Raw genomic sequence first — 16824 nt, forward strand, 5'->3', positions numbered from 1 at the left:
CTTAGAGGTTTTGGTCTTGGTCACGGTTTTGTGACAGGGTCAAAGCCTGCCTAAGTCTTGCTGATGTGGTTGACAATTCCTTTAGTTTCAAACCAATAAAATGACTGCAGGGTAAAAATACACACGCAGCCCACTACACCGGACGTGGGAGAGAACTCCACGCCAATACCTGAATCAATCGGATTCGGCGGAGTCTACCGCCCCTTGTGGTGAAATGTGCGTACTACATGTCTGTCTGGACCCTGGACAGACTGTCTAGACATCTCTCTTTCTGCAAATATATGAATAGATTAACAGATTTGTTATTTATTAATTGTACAACGCAGTCATATGATACATTATATTGAGCTGTGAGTATATAAACACACAAAAATTATTTCTATGCAATGTAATACATGCCTTCTATGTCATGAGATTTCTCTCTGTCTGTAATGCGGAACTATAACGTCAACGTTGTTTCTGTACGACAAATATTTAGTGCGGACTCAGCTGGCAACCATCGTCCTGGGCGAAAAGCTGCAGGTAAATATTTAACTTCATAAATCATCCAGTGCATTACATCCTGTCGAAACATGACAGATCAATCCAAACTCAATCAGAAGTTGTCATAAAGCTGCGGGTTTTCGCTGATATCTCGCGGAATAACTATGAATTCAGAGGCCTGCTCTACAGCTGTAGCTTATCGTAAAGCTAACGTCAGGTGATCATTGTCTCTTCCTTAAACCGTTTTCTTATCTTTTTTGTTGATCTATGTCTGGTTTGTCTGGCTGTGATGCTGAATGTGTGAGAAAATGTCGTCTGTAAGTCATGGATTAGACCCCCAAATCAGTGTTTTTGGTGATTTTAGCGTCATATGATTTCAGTTCCTCTTTCAGAGACACACGTCATCACTATATAAAGTCTTTTTAGGTTTTTAGTGATTATGAAACTGAGTAAATGTATAGTAAATAAATTGATGAACAACGAATAAACTGACTTTGACAGCTGTCAAAACAGACGCCGGAAACTGAGGCTCATAACGCCTCAGTCGTGGTCACACATGTGACGTGAAACCTGCAAGATCATTCGTGATCATAAGTGAGGTTTTGAGTTTAATCTCACATACTATTTGCACTTTGAATATTTAGAGAGTGCTTTGATTATGGTTGCACTTATTGATTGCACTTAAGACTAAAAGAAAACTGTTATTTATTTTTATGGTAACACTTTACAATAAGGATTCATTAGTTAACATTAGTTAACTTTACATGAACTAAGGAAGAACAATACTTCTACATAATTTTAGTTAATGTTACTCGTTGATGTTGGTTAATACATTAATGTTAATAAATGAGACCTTATTGTAAAGTTTTACCATTTTTATTTATACTCTTTTTATTTCTATGGACAATTTGTGGAAAGGAGTTCAGTTAGGAGGTCAAAAGTTGTAGAAGCTCATAAATCATGTACAGTAAGGCCTGAAGAGATATGAAATCATACAGGAGAGAAGGCAGTTTGCGGCAAAACGTTTTATAGTGCTTGAATATTGTTGTCTTTTACTGCAAATGATAGTTCATACTCAGAAAGTAGAACTGAAATGACATTACTTACAAGATGATTAGTTAGAACATTTCAAATGCTCCTGCAGATTATTTTTCTAATCATGTATTTCATCTTTGAGGATTTCTTAAAAATAGTGTGTAAAAATCTTGTCTCGTTCTCGTGAACTCAATCTCGTGTCTCGTCTCGTCTCGTGAGCTACCTGTCTCATCACACCCCTAATACTTAATAAAAGAAGAAGAAATGAATTAACTTATTTTACATCTAGGTAGTTAACTGAAACTAAAACAGCAACAAAATGTTTGTTACTTTACACAAAATGAATGTTAACTGAAATAAAAAAAACATATTATATTATAAATTTTCTTTATTTCAACTAGTTGGCAACATTTCTCATTTTTATTTAGTCGAAATTGCTGCACTAAAAAATAAAATTAATAAAACTAATTTTAAAAACTAATAAAAATGATGAAAATGCACAGCAAAAAGACTTTAAAACTAAAATGAAAACAAGAAATAAAACAAATTTTATATATGTATTTAGATATAGATATAGATAATATAGATATGCTATGTTGTCTTTGTATGGTGAATTTTCCATAGAATAGTATAGAAACTCATACATGTAATAGGAATTATGAGCCAATAAACTGTAATTTGTACAAATTTTAATGAGAATTTATGGCTTGCTTGCATGCATCACACTTAGCTTTAGCTTTACATCACTGATGATGATGATGATGATGATTAAGATGAACTGTTTTGTTGTAGTGGGTGGAGGTATGAGCCGCTCTCCTGTGACCAGTCAGGATGCGCAGGAAACAAGCAATGGGGTGGAAACCTCTGATTCTCCTAAGTCCTCTGATTGGTCAGGAACTCATGGCTTCTCCCACCAGGAGATAAAGTTCATTGATGGGGATGATTTTGAGCCTCACATGGACACCCCTGCCCTGTCAGAGACTCTCAAACACACACCTCACCACATGGACTCATGTAGAGACACACACACACTCCAGTCACACACAGATCATGCAGAATCCCCGCCTACGCTGGTAGAGTCACTGGTTCAACACTCCCAGTGCACAGATATTCCAACTGAAGATGGGACAGACAAGGACACACTCTCCTGTGACACTGAACTAACACACGGCTGCTCTAAAAAAGAACTGGAAGAATGGAGAAGGGAGGAGGAGGAGAAAAAGACAAGTGATGGAGAGGTGAACAATGTCAACAAGAGAGAGATCAAGCAAAGGAAAGAGACTCTTATTTCTGTACAGGTAAAGGGTTAAATCAAATGTTCTTTGATACTCATTCAGATGTATAATATGACAAATACTAACTTTATATTAATAATAATATTAAATATAATAATTAAATTAATATTAATAAATAATTTCTATAAATTAAGAGTTAAATCCAATCTATACTTTGTTACTGAATTCAATTAAATACTAATATATAATATAATAAATGCTAACCTAATAATACTAATAAAATATATTATTTAAATAATAAAGTAATAAATACTAACCTCATAATAGTAATTAATAATACAATTTTAAATATAATTAAATTAATAATAAATAATAATTCCATTAAACTAATGAATTTAATTAATTAATAATTACAAAATTAAACTTTTTCCAATTTTTGTGACTCAAATATCTGTTGCTGTTTGTCTTGACCTTGTTAATAAACTAATCTGCACATTCACAGCCAGTTGCAGCGCTCTCAACCGAACACCCTCCTACTCACTCTGAACCTGATGAATGGTCCAATCCTGATTCGTCTGATGAAGTCCATCCAAATACTTCCATTTCTCCTGATGAGGCCCCTCCCCTTGTTCCAGCCCCTCACCCCGACCAGGCCACACCCCCTCTGCTGCCAGACCTGGACGATTCTCCATGCCCAGCTCACGTGATGGCGGAGGTACGTGTGCGCTCTGTCCCAGAGCGAGATCGAGTCGTGCGTGGTATGCAGGACAGTAAAAGCCTGGATGAGATCAGTGGGGCGTGTGGGGGCGGGGCACGAGGAGGCGGAGCTAGAGCTGGCCAGGCGGAAGGACGCAGAGCCACCATATCCAGCGCCCTAGAATTGGAGGGCACCGTCAGCCATGATGGAGATCTCACACACTTCATCGCCAAAAATCTTGAACAGAAGATTAAAATGAGCTCGCGGCCGAGTCTGGACACTGATTGTGAGTATCTGAGGGTGTCAAAAAAAAGTTTTGATCTGTTACAATGCCTTTGTTGTCATTAATCAGTAATTATGACCCTTGCAGCAGACTGTTCTGGGCCTGTGGTACGTGGTCGTAGCTCTTTGCGTCGTCCGGCTGATATTCCGCCCATTGACCCGTCAGTGTTGGTAGACCTGCATAAACACACACAGGATGTGGCTCAGAGTGTAGAACTGATGCTGCGAAGCCTCAGTGGAACTATACAGAATGTGAGTATTACCTTGTATTAAATACAGCCACCCAAGAAAGTACTTGTACATTTAAGCCACAAAACAAGTGCAATATACAAACAAATGATGCTATTCCTTTTTTTCAAACTAACTCAGCCATTTTTAACCCAGTTTTTAGCCAACTGCTCTCAAGGTGATTTTTATTGGCAACATGAAGTCAGTTCCACTCAAATTCACACTTGCCCTTTTTCCACTGACGTAATTTTGGTGCTGGCTCCTGGCCCATTCGCGAAATGCTCTAAAGATTTCCACCACAGAAAAGCCAGTTCTGGGTCAGATACTACATACTTGCTAATAGCTATTATGTCAGGGGGCGGAGTGTGGAAAAGTGTTTTGTCATTAGTTTTTACACAACAGTAATTGGCTATGAAACTATTGTGTTAACATCTGCAAAAATGATTAGTTCTAGTTTGATAACAAAAGTGTTCATTGGTGGTCATTAAAGGTGCTAAAGAGGATCTTTTCGTCGACTGAGAAACCAAAGACTGTTAGTGAGTTTTTGAAATGAGCGCATGCGTAAGAACAACCCCCCTCCTTCACAGCTCATTTTGAGGGAACGCCTCCCAAAACTCATGCACGAGTATTGGAACACGAGTGTTTGTTTACCATCGGCATTCGCTGTGTGGTGTTAGTGGATTCATTATGTCGGACTCACCGCAGGTAACTCATAATCTGCAGTTGTTATTCCTGTCTCCTGACAAAAACATTGCATTCGGCACCTGTAGTATGGAAAGTTACTGGAGCGCGCAGCCGCGCACGTCTCTCACAAGGAACGTCATGGCAGTGATTGACAAGCCAGAGGGCCAATCCGTGCACATCTCTCACAAGGAACGTCATGGCAGTGATTGACAAGCCAGAGGGCCAATCGGCTGATGTTTTTAAGGCCCTACCTCGTGCACAGATGATGTATATTAATATTATTCCTTTCAGTGCACCTAATAAATAGTCTTTTATCAGTTAGTAAAGACAGTTTCAAGTAATATTGCAAAAATGTATAAAACAAAACATCCTCTGTAGCACCTTTAAATACTGTTTTTGGGGGGTTTGGTAAGATTTTTAAAATGTTTTTTGAAAGAAATTTCTTTTGCTCACCAAGACTGCATTTATTTGATCAAAAATACAGTAAAACAGTAATATTGTGAAATATTATTACAATTTAAAGTTTGCTATTTGAATATATTTTAAAATGTAAAATATTTCTGTGATGTCAAAGCTGAATTTTCAGCATCATTACTCCAGTCTCTAGTGTCACATGATCCTTCATAAATCATTTCAATATACTGATTTAGTGCTCAAGGACATTTCTTATTTTTATCAATGTTGAAAGCAGTTGTGCTGTGCTGTCACTTTTGATCAATTTAATGTATATGTTCTGGATAAAAGAAATTCTTTCAAAAACATTCTAGCTGAACTGATAGTTTTGAATGGTAGCTTATTTGCTACTATTGCAGGAAAAACAGAAAATTCTCACACTCAAGCTTTTCAGTGTCCATTTTGTAGGCGACCCTCATTCCAACCAACTTATGCATTTATACAGACCCATGAAGTGCACATATTGTTATGAATATGAATATGAATGAAAATCTCTTATGTCTCCAGATGACTGCATTAAGTGTGGGTTATATCCAGACATATAGAGATTCTGTGGACAGTTTGGGAGAGTCAGTGGACATGAGTATAAAGGTGAGAGTGACTTATAGTAATTTAGTCAGGGGAGTTTTCAATTTTATTTTATTTAGTGTTTTGATCAATGTGTGCTTGTGTATGTGTTTCCAGGGAATGTACACGCTCATGGCGCGGTGTGAGGAGCTGGATCGCTCCATGCAACCTATACATACCCTAGCTGCTCAGATCAGAGACATCAAACGAACCCTTGATGCCCTGGAGACCATCTGCAAGTAACTATGGAAACAAACCACACCCCCTAACCGAGTAGGGACTCCACCCCTTGAAGACAAGCGGTGGCTCCGCCCTCTGCAGTCATTCTGCTACATACTGTGCAATGGAACGTTTTGCTAATTATAATGTTTCCTAGCAAGGCTCTGCAAGTGCTCGTGCCCTTAGAGACAGCTTGGTTCTTGCCCTTCCCCTCGGAGACCACATCTGTAAGCACCTCCTTTTGTCGTGGTTCCTCCCCGCTAGAAAGATCACCGGCAAAACAGCATTGACTCCTCCCTGTGATTTATGCCGTCCAACATCCTCCACATGAGGGATCTGTTGACCCTGTGTTATTGGTGGCTTTTGGGCAACTGATTGGTGTTACTGTTGCCCCTGTTTATGAAGCGAGTGAATGCATGTATCGGTGGGTGTTTTCACAGATTGCGTTGTTGGTGTTAAATGCGCCTATTTGTAATGGTAAAATTTAAAACATAGAGTAGAAATGTAACACCAATATTTGCCAGTATGGAAGCCATGCTCTGTGTATATTTGTTCCTCCTGGACGTCTGTGTTTCTGCAGGATGGATGCTATGCATCCCAGATCATTTCTTTTCACAGCAACCATTGTTGAAGGGATAGTTCATTTCTGATACCATTTACTCGCCCTCATGCTGTTTCAAACCTGAATGACTTTCTTTCTTCCATGGAACACAAAAGGAGAAATTTTGAAGACTGCTGGTTGCTCTTTTTCATGTAGTTACAGTGAATGGTGATTGGAGAGCTCAAGCTTCAAAACAGATGCAAAAGTACCATAAATCGTGAATAATGACTTAAATTTTGGTCTGTTTCTCACAGCAAGCTATTGTACAACTACGGAAGAGTTGTGCACACATCGAATGGACTACATTTATGGTGCTTTTGTCTTTTTTTTGGAGCTTGAAATTGCATTAATTGCATGGAAAAGAGTAGCCAGGATTTTCTTCAAAATATCTTCTTCTAAGAAAGGCATACAGGTTTGGAATGACATGAGGATGATTAAATGATGCCAACATTTTTTAATTTTTTGGTTGAATTCTGCCTAACACAAGCATCGTATAGGCTCGCCTATGAATTTTGGACTCTTGATTTCCATATTTAGAGTCATGACAGATGGCCCATTAATTGTTTTGTTGTCTGCAAGTGTTTACCACTAAAAATCAACCCCACAAATCAGAGGAAGGTGAGGACAGATCGGAGGTGAGTGTGGAAAAAACAAACAAACAAACATCAGGATGGATGAAATTTGATGACCTTTCTCTGTCTGGCCCTGTTTGAACTGTCTCTCTTTCTTTTATTGCTGTCTTGCTAACTATAACCCTGATTTGTCCAACAATCTGTCATTAATGTGTATTTTAAATTATTATATAAACCAAAATAAATTTGCTAGAATGATCTACTTCATTTTTTGTGCCTCTTCTCTCTATATTTTTAGAGTTAAAATAGTTTCCTTTTTGACAACAAATTTGTGTTCTTATAGTTACAGCTGGATCCTGATCTGCATTATGTTTCAGGGATTATGTGTGTGTGTGAAACAGAGGGAGAGAGATTGTTTGTGTCCTCATATGGCTTTAGCAGGATTATTTTACACTGGTGGATAAAAAGGTTTTGCGTATAATCCCTTATAAACCCTAATAATCACTGATGGATGCACAGATACATAAACACCTAGATATACACGTGTTTATTATTGAGTTGGACATTGTAGTTTTTCTTATCATCCTCCTCTAGTTAATATTTTTTTTATTTAATAAACTACCAGATCTGCCTAGTAGTCATTCATATCTGTCAGTAAATGTTTGAAAAGGGTTTACGTTTTCATGACGGAGAACAGTGTTGTTTTGTACAGGCTGCTCAGATTAAGTGTAAACTTGACTGGTTTCTGTTTTTTTCAGTGTCAAAATGGAGACTAAACATTTGATTAGATTTCAGTTTAGGCAGATAGAGGCCAGTTACACCCCGACCCGGCTGCATTCCGGACATCTCGTGATTGTGATATCGCTGTCCTGTTACACAGGTTTGACGTTGTAGAATGTGATGAGCAAATAAATAAACATTTTGCCCACGTCTGAGGTTTAATACCTACAGTACTGTTCAAGAATTCAAACCCAGCAATTTTTTTTTTTTTTTATGTTTTTGAAAGACTTTTATGCCCACCAAGGATGCATTTATTTGATAGAAAATACAGTAAAATGTTATTACAATTGATCTGATTTCTATAATATATATTTAAAGTGTAATTTATTCCTGTGATGGCAAAGCTGAATTTTCAACAATCATTACTCCAGTATTCACTCTCACATGATCCTTCAGAAATCATTCTACTATGATGATTTAGAGTTTAAGAAATATTTCTTATTACTATCATTGTTGAAAATAGTTAATATTTTTGTGGAAACTGATACATTTGATAAGATTCTTTGATTAAAGGTGCTAAAGAGGATGTTTTGTTTTATACATTTTTGCAATATTACTTGAAACTGTCTTTACTAACTGATAAAAGACTATTTATTAGGTGCACTAAAAGTAATAATATTAATATACATCATCTGTGCACGAGGTAAGGCCTTAAAAACATCAGCCAATCGCGTAAACGATTGGCCCTCTGGCTTGTCAATCACTGCCATGACGTCCTTGTGAGAGACGAGCGTGGCTGCGTGCTCCAGTAACTTTCCACACTCTACAGGTGTTTTTTGTCAGGAGACAGGAATAACAACTGCAGATTATGAGTTACCTGCGGTGAGTCCGATATAATGAATCCACTAACACGACACAGCGAATGCCGGTGGTAAACACTCGTGTTCCAATACTCGTGCACGTGTTTTGGGAGGCGTTCTCTTGAAATGAGCTGTGGGGGGCTGTTCTTATGCATGCGCTCATTTCAAAAACTCAGTAACAGTCTTTGGTTTCTCAGTCAACGAAAAAATCCTCTCTATCACCTTTAATAGAAAGTTCAAAAGCACAATTTATTCATAATAGAAAATATATTTTTAACGATGTAAAAGGCTTTACTGTCACTTTTGATTGATCAAATGCATCTTTTCTGAATATAAGTATCTTTTTTTTTTTTTCAAAAATGGAAAGAAGCAAAATATTACCCCAAACCTTTAAATGGTAGTGTATTATATTAAGTAAATGGTATTCATGATGGAAACAGAAGGTATAAATCTTTTGGATCAAAAGCAGAAACAAAATAATTTCATACTTTATCTGTATAAAAATTTATTCGGCACTTAGCTAGTCTGTTTTGACTGAGCCTATTAGTTATACAATACATTATAGAAGATAGCTAATTCAAAAATCATTCAGGGTAATTTTGTAAAAAAAAACAAAAAAAAAAAAAAAACATTTTTAAGTGCAGGTGATTCAGAACAGATCTGTTCATTCAATCATATTCAGATTTAAACCCATCTCTGAGATTGTCTTTCACAGTAGTTCTTCTCTTAACAGAGATATTCCTTTGGGTTTTTATATTAAAATCCTTTTTTTTCCTTCAATGTGCAATCAAAGTCAAGGCCAACTGGGGTTCACAAAAGTCCCGTCACACTCCAGCTCCCAAAACGTCAAACATAATGAAGCTGAAGAGAACCAGCAAAGAGAGATGGATTACGGGGGTTTTAAGTGCAGAACTTCCACTGTCCACCATCTGCTTGGTAGGCACTACTGTCACAGGAACCGCTGGAAGCACTGTACTCTGACTCTGGCTCCCAATCACTGTCTTTACTGTTGGCGATGTTATTTTTCTTCTATTTTCCAGCACTGCGCCTGATTCTTGATCGGCTGCTGTACCCTCCAAGGCTTCGAACAACTGGCAGCGGAAGTTCTTCTTCCAGAGGTCCACGTAAGCAGTGGGAAGCTCTCCCGTAGCCCGGACACCTTCTGCCCCGTTTGGGAGAAGCATAAAGTTGGCCGAAGGAAGATGCAGGTATGTGGGGTCCTCAGGTTTCTTACGCACACAGCGTCCACGGCCTTGACACAGTGAGACTCCACAGAGACGTGCTGCAGTGGTTACATTGACAGCATAAGGGCCGAGAACCTGGCGAACGTACAAGCCAAACTCGGAGCAGGATTTCTGGAGGAAGCATTTATGCAGATATAAAATAAATATTATCAATCATACAGAAATCTGTTAAGGCTAATCATTAAGATGGCTAATTATTAAAAGCATTAAGATGGGCAAACAAAAAGGTGTTGTGATATACACTATACCAGTGGTTCCCAACCACATTCCTGGAGGCCCACCAACACTGCACATTTTGCATGTCTCCTCAATCAAACACACCTGATTAAGGTTATCAGCTAGTAGTGACTCAGAGATCTAAAATGGGTGTGTCAGACAAAGGAGACATGTAAAATGTGCAGTGTTGTTGGGCCTCCAGGAATGTGGTTGGGAACCACTGCACTATACGATTCAAAAGTTTTGGGTTGGTAAGATTTTTTTTTTAATGTTTTTGAAGGCTTCCAAGGCTGCATTTATTTGATCAAAAATAGAGTAAAACAGTAATATTGTGAAATATTGTTACAATTTAAAATAGCTGATTTCTGTTTCAGTCTGTTTGAAAATGTAATTTATTCCTGTGATATCAAAACAAATTTTCAGCATCATTACTCCTGTCTTCAGTGTCACATGATCCTTCAGAAATCATTCTAATATGCTGATTTGCTACTCAAGAAACAATTCTTATTATTATCAATGTTAAAAAAAACAGTTTTTTTCAGAATTCTTTAATAAGTTTTGAAATAGAAATCTTTTGTAACATTATAAATATCTTTATTGTTACTTTTAATTAATTTAATGCAGCATTGCAGAATAAAGGTATTCATTTCTTACTGACCCCAAACTTTTGAATGGTAGTGTAAATGGAAAAATGATTAAATGATTACCTGTGTTTTAACTGCTAAGGATTTTTCCCATATAATGACTCCAGATGCTCCCATAGCAGCACTTTCTCCAATTGTATTCACCAGGTCAGTCTGATACATGTTCAATACAGACATAATTATGAGGATGTACTGAGTAACAACAAATCCCTTTTAAAGGGATAGTTCACCCAAAAATGAAAATTCTGTCATCATTAACTAACTCTACCCAACTAACTAACTCAAGTTGTTCCAAACCTGTATGAATATCTTTCTTTGCCATTGACTACTATAGTATTTTTCCCCCATACTGTGGAAGTCAAATGGGGTCCATTAACTGTTTGGTTACAGACATTCTTCAAAATATATTTGTTTGTGTTCAGCAGAAGAAAGAAATTCATACAGGCTGGGAACAACTTGATGGTGAGTAAATGATGACAGAATTTTCATTTTTGGGTGAACTATCAATTTAAGGTTAGTCAGTCTACTTGATAGCCATCTTGGTAAGACCTGGGCAGCTATTTACAGTAATACAATTACAACTTGTATCTACTTGAATGGAAAAAGACTGAAATCTCCAAAAGTAATTGTCAATTGTATGTTTAAATAACATATTTCAAATCAGGAATACTATCAGATAGGCCAAATTGAGGCAATTATTTAGTTGTTGTTGTTCTTTTTTACATCTCCTCCCTATTGAAGCTGTATCTGCCTCAGAGTAAAAATATGAGAACGGTAAATGTGACTTTATATCTCACAATTACAACTTGAAATCTCAGAGCTGACTTTATATATCGTATTTGCTAATTTATGTCTCACTATCTCACACAATAGTAATAATATAATATACACTATATTGCCAAAAGTTTTGGGACGCCTGCCTTTATGTGCACATGAACTTTAATGACATCCCATTCTTAATATGTAGGGTTTAATATGGAGTTGACCCACCCTTTGCAGCTGTAACAGATTCAACTCTTCTGGGAAGGCTTTCCACAAGGTTTAGGAGTGTGTTTATGGGAATTTTTGACCATTCTTCTAGAATCGCATTTGTAAGGTCAGGCAGTGATGTTGGCGAGAAGGCCTGGCTCGCAGTCTCCGCTCTAATTCATCCCAAAGGTGTTCTATCGGGTTGAGGTCAGGACTCGCTCATTCATGTCTTTATGGACCTTGCTTTGTGCACTGGTGCGCAGTCATGTTGGAACAGGAAGGGGCCATCCCCAAACTGTTCCCACAGAGTTGGGAGCATGAAATTGTCCAAAATGTCTTGGTATGTTGAAGCATTAAGAGTTCCTTTCACTGGAACTAAGGGGCCAAGCCTAACCCCTGAAAAACAACCCCACACCATAATCCTCCCTCCACCAAACTTTACACTTGGCACAGTGCAGTCAGCCAAGTACAGTTTTCCTGGCAACTGCCAAACCCAGAATCATCCATCAGATTGCCAGACAGAGAAGCATGATTCGTCACTCCAGAGAACACGTCTCCACTGCTCTAGAGTCCAGTGGCGGCGTGCTTTACACCACTGCATCCGACGCTTTGCATTGCTCTTGGTGATGTAAGGCTTGGATGCAGCTGCTCGGCCATGGAAACCCATTCCATGAAGCTCTCTACGCACTGTTCTTGAGCTAATCTGAAGGCCACACAAAGTTTGGAGGTCTGTAGCTATTGACTCCGCAGAAAGTTGGCGACTTTTGCGCACTGTGTGCCTCAGCATGCGCTGACCCCGCTCTGTGATTTTATGTGGCCTACTACTTTGTGGCTGAGTTGCTGTTGTTCCCAATTGCTTCCACTTTGTTATGATACCACTAACAGTTGACCATGGAATATTTAGTAGTGAGGAAATTTCATGAATGGACTTATTGCACAGGTGGCAACCTATCACACTTGAATTCACTGAACTCCTGAGATCAACCCATTCTTTCACAAATGTTTGTAGAAGCAGTCTGCATGCCTAAGTGCTTGATTTTATACACCTGTGGCCATGGAAGTGATTGGAACACCTGAATTCAATGATTTGGAGGGGCGATACTTTTCCCAATACTTTTGGCAATATAGTGTATATTGCAACTGTGACTTATTTAAGCACAATTTTCTTATTCAAGTACTATTTATTACCTCTGAGAGAAAGGAGTTAGAGGATCTGTACACAATCTTGATCAGCGGAAACACAGGAAGATCGAAGGTAGTCCCTGCAAGAGCCGCCACTCGTAAAGCCTCTCTGATCTGATTGGTTGCGTAAAGCCAGGCACCTTTTGTTCCCTCTGGCAGCTTCTCCAGAGAGAGGACTGGATAAAGGGCACCGCTACGTTTCCAGAGCCACATCAACTCATCATTAAGGGCCATTTCTGCCGCAGGGCACCGTCCCGTATAATTGGCTAATGCTATCTGGGTGGAGTCAAAGTTATAACAGTTAGGATACGAGGCCATGCCCCATAATCTTTGTGGGCGGAGTCTCTTCACCTCCCGCAGGGTTTCCATCATTATGGATTGTGCTGCTGCCTCAAAGTCCACCTGACAGGAAATGAAATCATATAATTGATTAATACAACATAATTCCGAATGATAGTCTTTGTAATATCATGATATGTTACCACCTGAGACCATTTCTCCACTTCTTCTGTGCTCCAATCTGGAAAAAATCCCCGGAGAAGTGCCCTCGACTCCACAAGATACTTTGCTTTATTTCCCTTGTTCCTGTTCCACTGAAGTGCCCACTCCTGCCAGCGCAGCACCCCCAACCCAGGTGCTCCTGTCTGGGGTAATGAGGCTGTCAGGTCGCCCTCCACCTTCTGGAGGTGAAGGTCAAGGCTGGTGTGTTGTGGTAGGCCACCATTGACAGGACAATCCTGCATAGTGAAATACGGGTAAAGTCCTAGTGTGTCCTCATAAAATATCGCAACACGGCCTTCCCACTCCATCCCAAATGCCGCTGGGTTTGGCCGACCCAAACAGTCTTTATCTGGAACCCCCCACAGCACCAGGAAAGGCTGGCCGGCAAGGAGAGGAGCTCGGGCAGGACCGCAGACACATGCAGGAGTGAAGAGACAGAGGTGGAGGAATAGATGAGAAAGGGAAAGGAGGTTGAATGTGTGTTTTCTTTCAGCCATGGAGCTGAGTAAGAAGTTTCAGGGTCCCTCACCCAAAAACTCACGCAAAAGCTGCCTCGGAGAGGGATGATATCTGGAGAGAAAGACATAGAAGGTGGATAAATGTTTTTGGTGAGGTGTTTATTGCTTTGTTTTTATTTCTTTTGTGAGGACTTCTGTTCTAATGTGTTCGTGTCCATAATGAAACCAATTAATTCAGTTGAACATTTTTTATTTTGACTGCGTTCTCATGACATAAGGGACATGTTGCTCGTGGGCGGCGCATGTTGTCATAGAAGGTCTACGCCAATTACGTGTGTGTAATGGGCCCTATGTATAATTCATTAATTAATTCATTTTTTATTGTTATTATTATTTCTTGGGAAATGTTCAACTGCTTTTTGTGCAGATATAGACGGTAATAATAATAATAAAATATAAGAAAAATCACAGAAAAATTATCTAGAGGAAAAGTGTGACCACCAGTCTCTATTTACCAACTAAAAACCATATAGCTGAGACGCTACGTCAGAGAAAACAAAGGGGGGCGATTTGGGATAATTACTCAATAACAGGATTAATTACTGCTGCCCACCTTCAGCGTTAATCTCTCTTTAAATTGTACCAATAAGAATCTGCACTTCACAAACTTTCCAACAGAGGGCGCCAGAGCGCCAAGCATCATCTGCGTCTCAAAAAACTGACGCAACATATTTATCTATCTCTTCATCGAATACTGGGCAAAAACATACTTATTTTTACTTCAATACTTGGTAGTTATTATTTTATTCATAGTAGAATAATTTTAGCAAACTGTTCTGTTCGTGTATTCCTTGAAAATACAGTAGGCCTACCCCGCTGCAACACCATATACTTGCCTAAAATGACTTGACTAGTTTCCCGACCTGGATAGGTTTGGTTAAGAGGCGTTTTTGAGCTGGTCAGACTGAGAGAGCCAGCAGAGCACCAGCTTAGCCAGGCTGGAGAAACCCGCAAACCATCTTTTTCAGCATGGTAATGAATAATAATAATAATAAAGATTTATCTGCTCTAAACACAGTTTATACTACAAAATAGCCTACCACAGATAAAGTAATTTCTAATTCTACATTAAATTATTATGATTTAAAAGAAGAAACTGACTGTTATAACTATGTTTATTATGTATTTGTGGCTCTTCATGCTAAATGTAACATGTACCCATTTTACGCCGGAGTGCTCACTCTGAAGTGATTTTGGCCACACAACCATGCCGGTTAATAGCCGTGACACACACAGAGGAGAGCCAGTTATATATGTGTAATGAACTGAATGCAAAGACATCTCTCTGAGTCAAATGAGTGCCTTTCTCTGAATAGGCTGCCTGAAATTGAAACTGAAGGACCTGAAATCTGCGTTCACACACATTTAGAAGTTGTGTTCTTTCTCATCCAGTTAAACTTGGCAAAGTTTTGTTGTTGGCTACGATAGATTTAAGCCAATTCTTGCTTTCGAGGAAGCATTGAGGAATTGACTTTGCTTTTATAATGCCAATTTCCATCTAATTTATCTAACATTTTGAGAATTTTTTTTTAAACATATAATTTGGTTTGTTTGTTTTGTTTTAAACTGATACTAAGTTTGGTTTTCCTCATTAGGTTCTTGAGGAGATGGGATCGGAGTGCTGGATTGTGTTACTCACCTCTGCATTGATAGATCAGTTGTGTGTGCCTGGAGCTCCAGGTCAAAGAATCCAGAAGCAAAGATCAAGATGAAGAGGACTCCCCTGGATGGGTAATAATAAGAAATGAGTGTTTCTGTGCAGGTTTGAGTGTTCAGGTGGCTCAGAACAGGACGCCACAGAAGGTAGAAGCTTCAGCCCGACCATGAGGGATGAGAAGACAGGCTGTCCTGACAAAAGGATGGATAAAGTGACAGAAGGAGGAAATAGAGAGAAAAGCAGGCTACCTCACCTTCACCAGGGTAATCTGTTAGTAAGCAGGGTCACCACGGACCATGACAATCACATGATCAGACTCACCGTAATCCCTTAATCCAGCACTCCCTCCTAAACGGCAAACACACCTAGAGTCAAACACACATACACTCAAAAAAAGTAAATACGCACTATAAAATGCACTGACTGCTATTTGCTTTTCATTCTCCATCATTCATGTCAGGAAACTGAACATTAAGGTTTCATGAATGACCCTCATATCAAACTTTCATATCTCTTCTTTATTTAATCTCTGGGTTCTGCCTTTCTTCTGCTCCTTTCTTTCTCATTTCTCTGTCAGTTTAATCCTAATTCCTGAAGAGGATCACTGGGAAGATTGTTCACAAATTATATCATCCAAATCTGGCATAATCCTGAAGTCTTTATGACAAGAGAAGGATTTGGTTTTTCTACCTGCTGTCATTTTAGGTTGAGGGTTTGCTCTTTATCATGTTTAGACTGAAATGTAAACTCATAAATGTGACATTTTTGGTGTCTAAACACTGAGCAGTTTGAAGAGGTAAAGAAAGGTAGTTCTATCTTGATAGGGTTGAAATTGTACAGAACAGAAAAAAGGATAAATATATACACTGCCATCAAACATTTGGTGACAGTAAGATTAATAAAAAAAATATTTTCAACTCTTCAGTGACGTAATTAAATAAAAAAATACTGTAATTTAGCAAGGATGCATTAAATTGTTCAAAACTGCCAATACAGACATTTTCAGTGTTGCAAAATATATCTATTTTTTCTTGTTGTTATGCTTTCAACATTGATAATAATAAGAAATGTTTCTTGAGCACCAAATCAGCATATTAGAATGATTTCTGAAGGATCATGTGACACTGATGACTGGAGTAATGATGCTGAAAATCCAGTGTAGCCATCACAGGAATAAATTACATTATAATATATATTCAAATAGCAAACGGTTAATTTAAATTATAATAATATTTCACAATATTACAGTCTTATCAA

At 38.5% G+C, this 16824-nt stretch overlaps 2 protein-coding genes across 4 annotated transcripts; one reads left to right on the plus strand and one right to left on the minus strand.

The window, feature by feature from the left end:
- The first annotated feature begins 400 nt into the window (after positions 1-400).
- On the plus strand, positions 401-7318 carry borcs6 (BLOC-1 related complex subunit 6). 3 transcript variants are annotated; one of them, XM_048209975.1, is made up of 6 exons: positions 401-522; positions 2311-2816; positions 3256-3736; positions 3821-3984; positions 5605-5688; positions 5782-7318. In XM_048209975.1, exons 1-6 carry the CDS (start codon positions 432-434, stop codon positions 5905-5907), a joined length of 1452 nt encoding a protein of 483 aa, XP_048065932.1. In that variant the 5' UTR covers positions 401-431; the 3' UTR covers positions 5908-7318. The 3 variants fall into 3 exon arrangements, with proteins under 3 accessions (XP_048065932.1, XP_048065933.1, XP_048065934.1); XM_048209976.1 differs by having other exon boundaries at positions 3824-3984; XM_048209977.1 differs by lacking the exon at positions 401-522 and adding an exon at positions 540-700.
- A 2135-nt stretch (positions 7319-9453) lies between these two features.
- On the minus strand, positions 9454-15685 carry si:dkey-72l14.3 (Glyco_hydro_56 domain-containing protein). Its single transcript, XM_048211437.1, has 5 exons — positions 15550-15685; positions 13377-13962; positions 12898-13293; positions 10804-10893; positions 9454-9991 (listed from the first exon to the last, which is right to left on the minus strand). Exons 2-5 carry the CDS (start codon positions 13887-13889, stop codon positions 9461-9463), a joined length of 1530 nt encoding a protein of 509 aa, XP_048067394.1. The 5' UTR covers positions 13890-13962; positions 15550-15685; the 3' UTR covers positions 9454-9460.
- Between the last annotated feature and the right edge of the window lie 1139 nt (positions 15686-16824).

Source organism: Megalobrama amblycephala, linkage group LG12 (genome assembly GCF_018812025.1).
Source record: "Megalobrama amblycephala isolate DHTTF-2021 linkage group LG12, ASM1881202v1, whole genome shotgun sequence".
Lineage (NCBI taxonomy): Eukaryota > Metazoa > Chordata > Actinopteri > Cypriniformes > Xenocyprididae > Megalobrama > Megalobrama amblycephala.

What these genes read in the sequence shown, in the direction of transcription:
- borcs6 (XM_048209975.1), top strand. Translation starts at nt 432, where the DNA reads ATGCGGAACTATAACGTCAACGTTGTTTCTGTACGACAAATATTTAGT. An exon ending in TCAGTGGAACTATACAGAAT is followed by an intron (nt 3,985 to 5,604) that starts GTGAGTATTACC and finishes TTATGTCTCCAG; the next exon opens with ATGACTGCATTAAGTGTGGG. An exon ending in CAGTGGACATGAGTATAAAG is followed by an intron (nt 5,689 to 5,781) that starts GTGAGAGTGACT and finishes ATGTGTTTCCAG; the next exon opens with GGAATGTACACGCTCATGGC.
- si:dkey-72l14.3 (XM_048211437.1), bottom strand. Translation starts at nt 13,889, where the DNA reads ATGGCTGAAAGAAAACACACATTCAACCTCCTTTCCCTTTCTCATCTA. An exon ending in AAGTGGAGAAATGGTCTCAG is followed by an intron (nt 13,294 to 13,376) that starts GTGGTAACATAT and finishes ATTTCCTGTCAG; the next exon opens with GTGGACTTTGAGGCAGCAGC. An exon ending in CTAACTCCTTTCTCTCAGAG is followed by an intron (nt 10,894 to 12,897) that starts GTAATAAATAGT and finishes AACATGTATCAG; the next exon opens with ACTGACCTGGTGAATACAAT.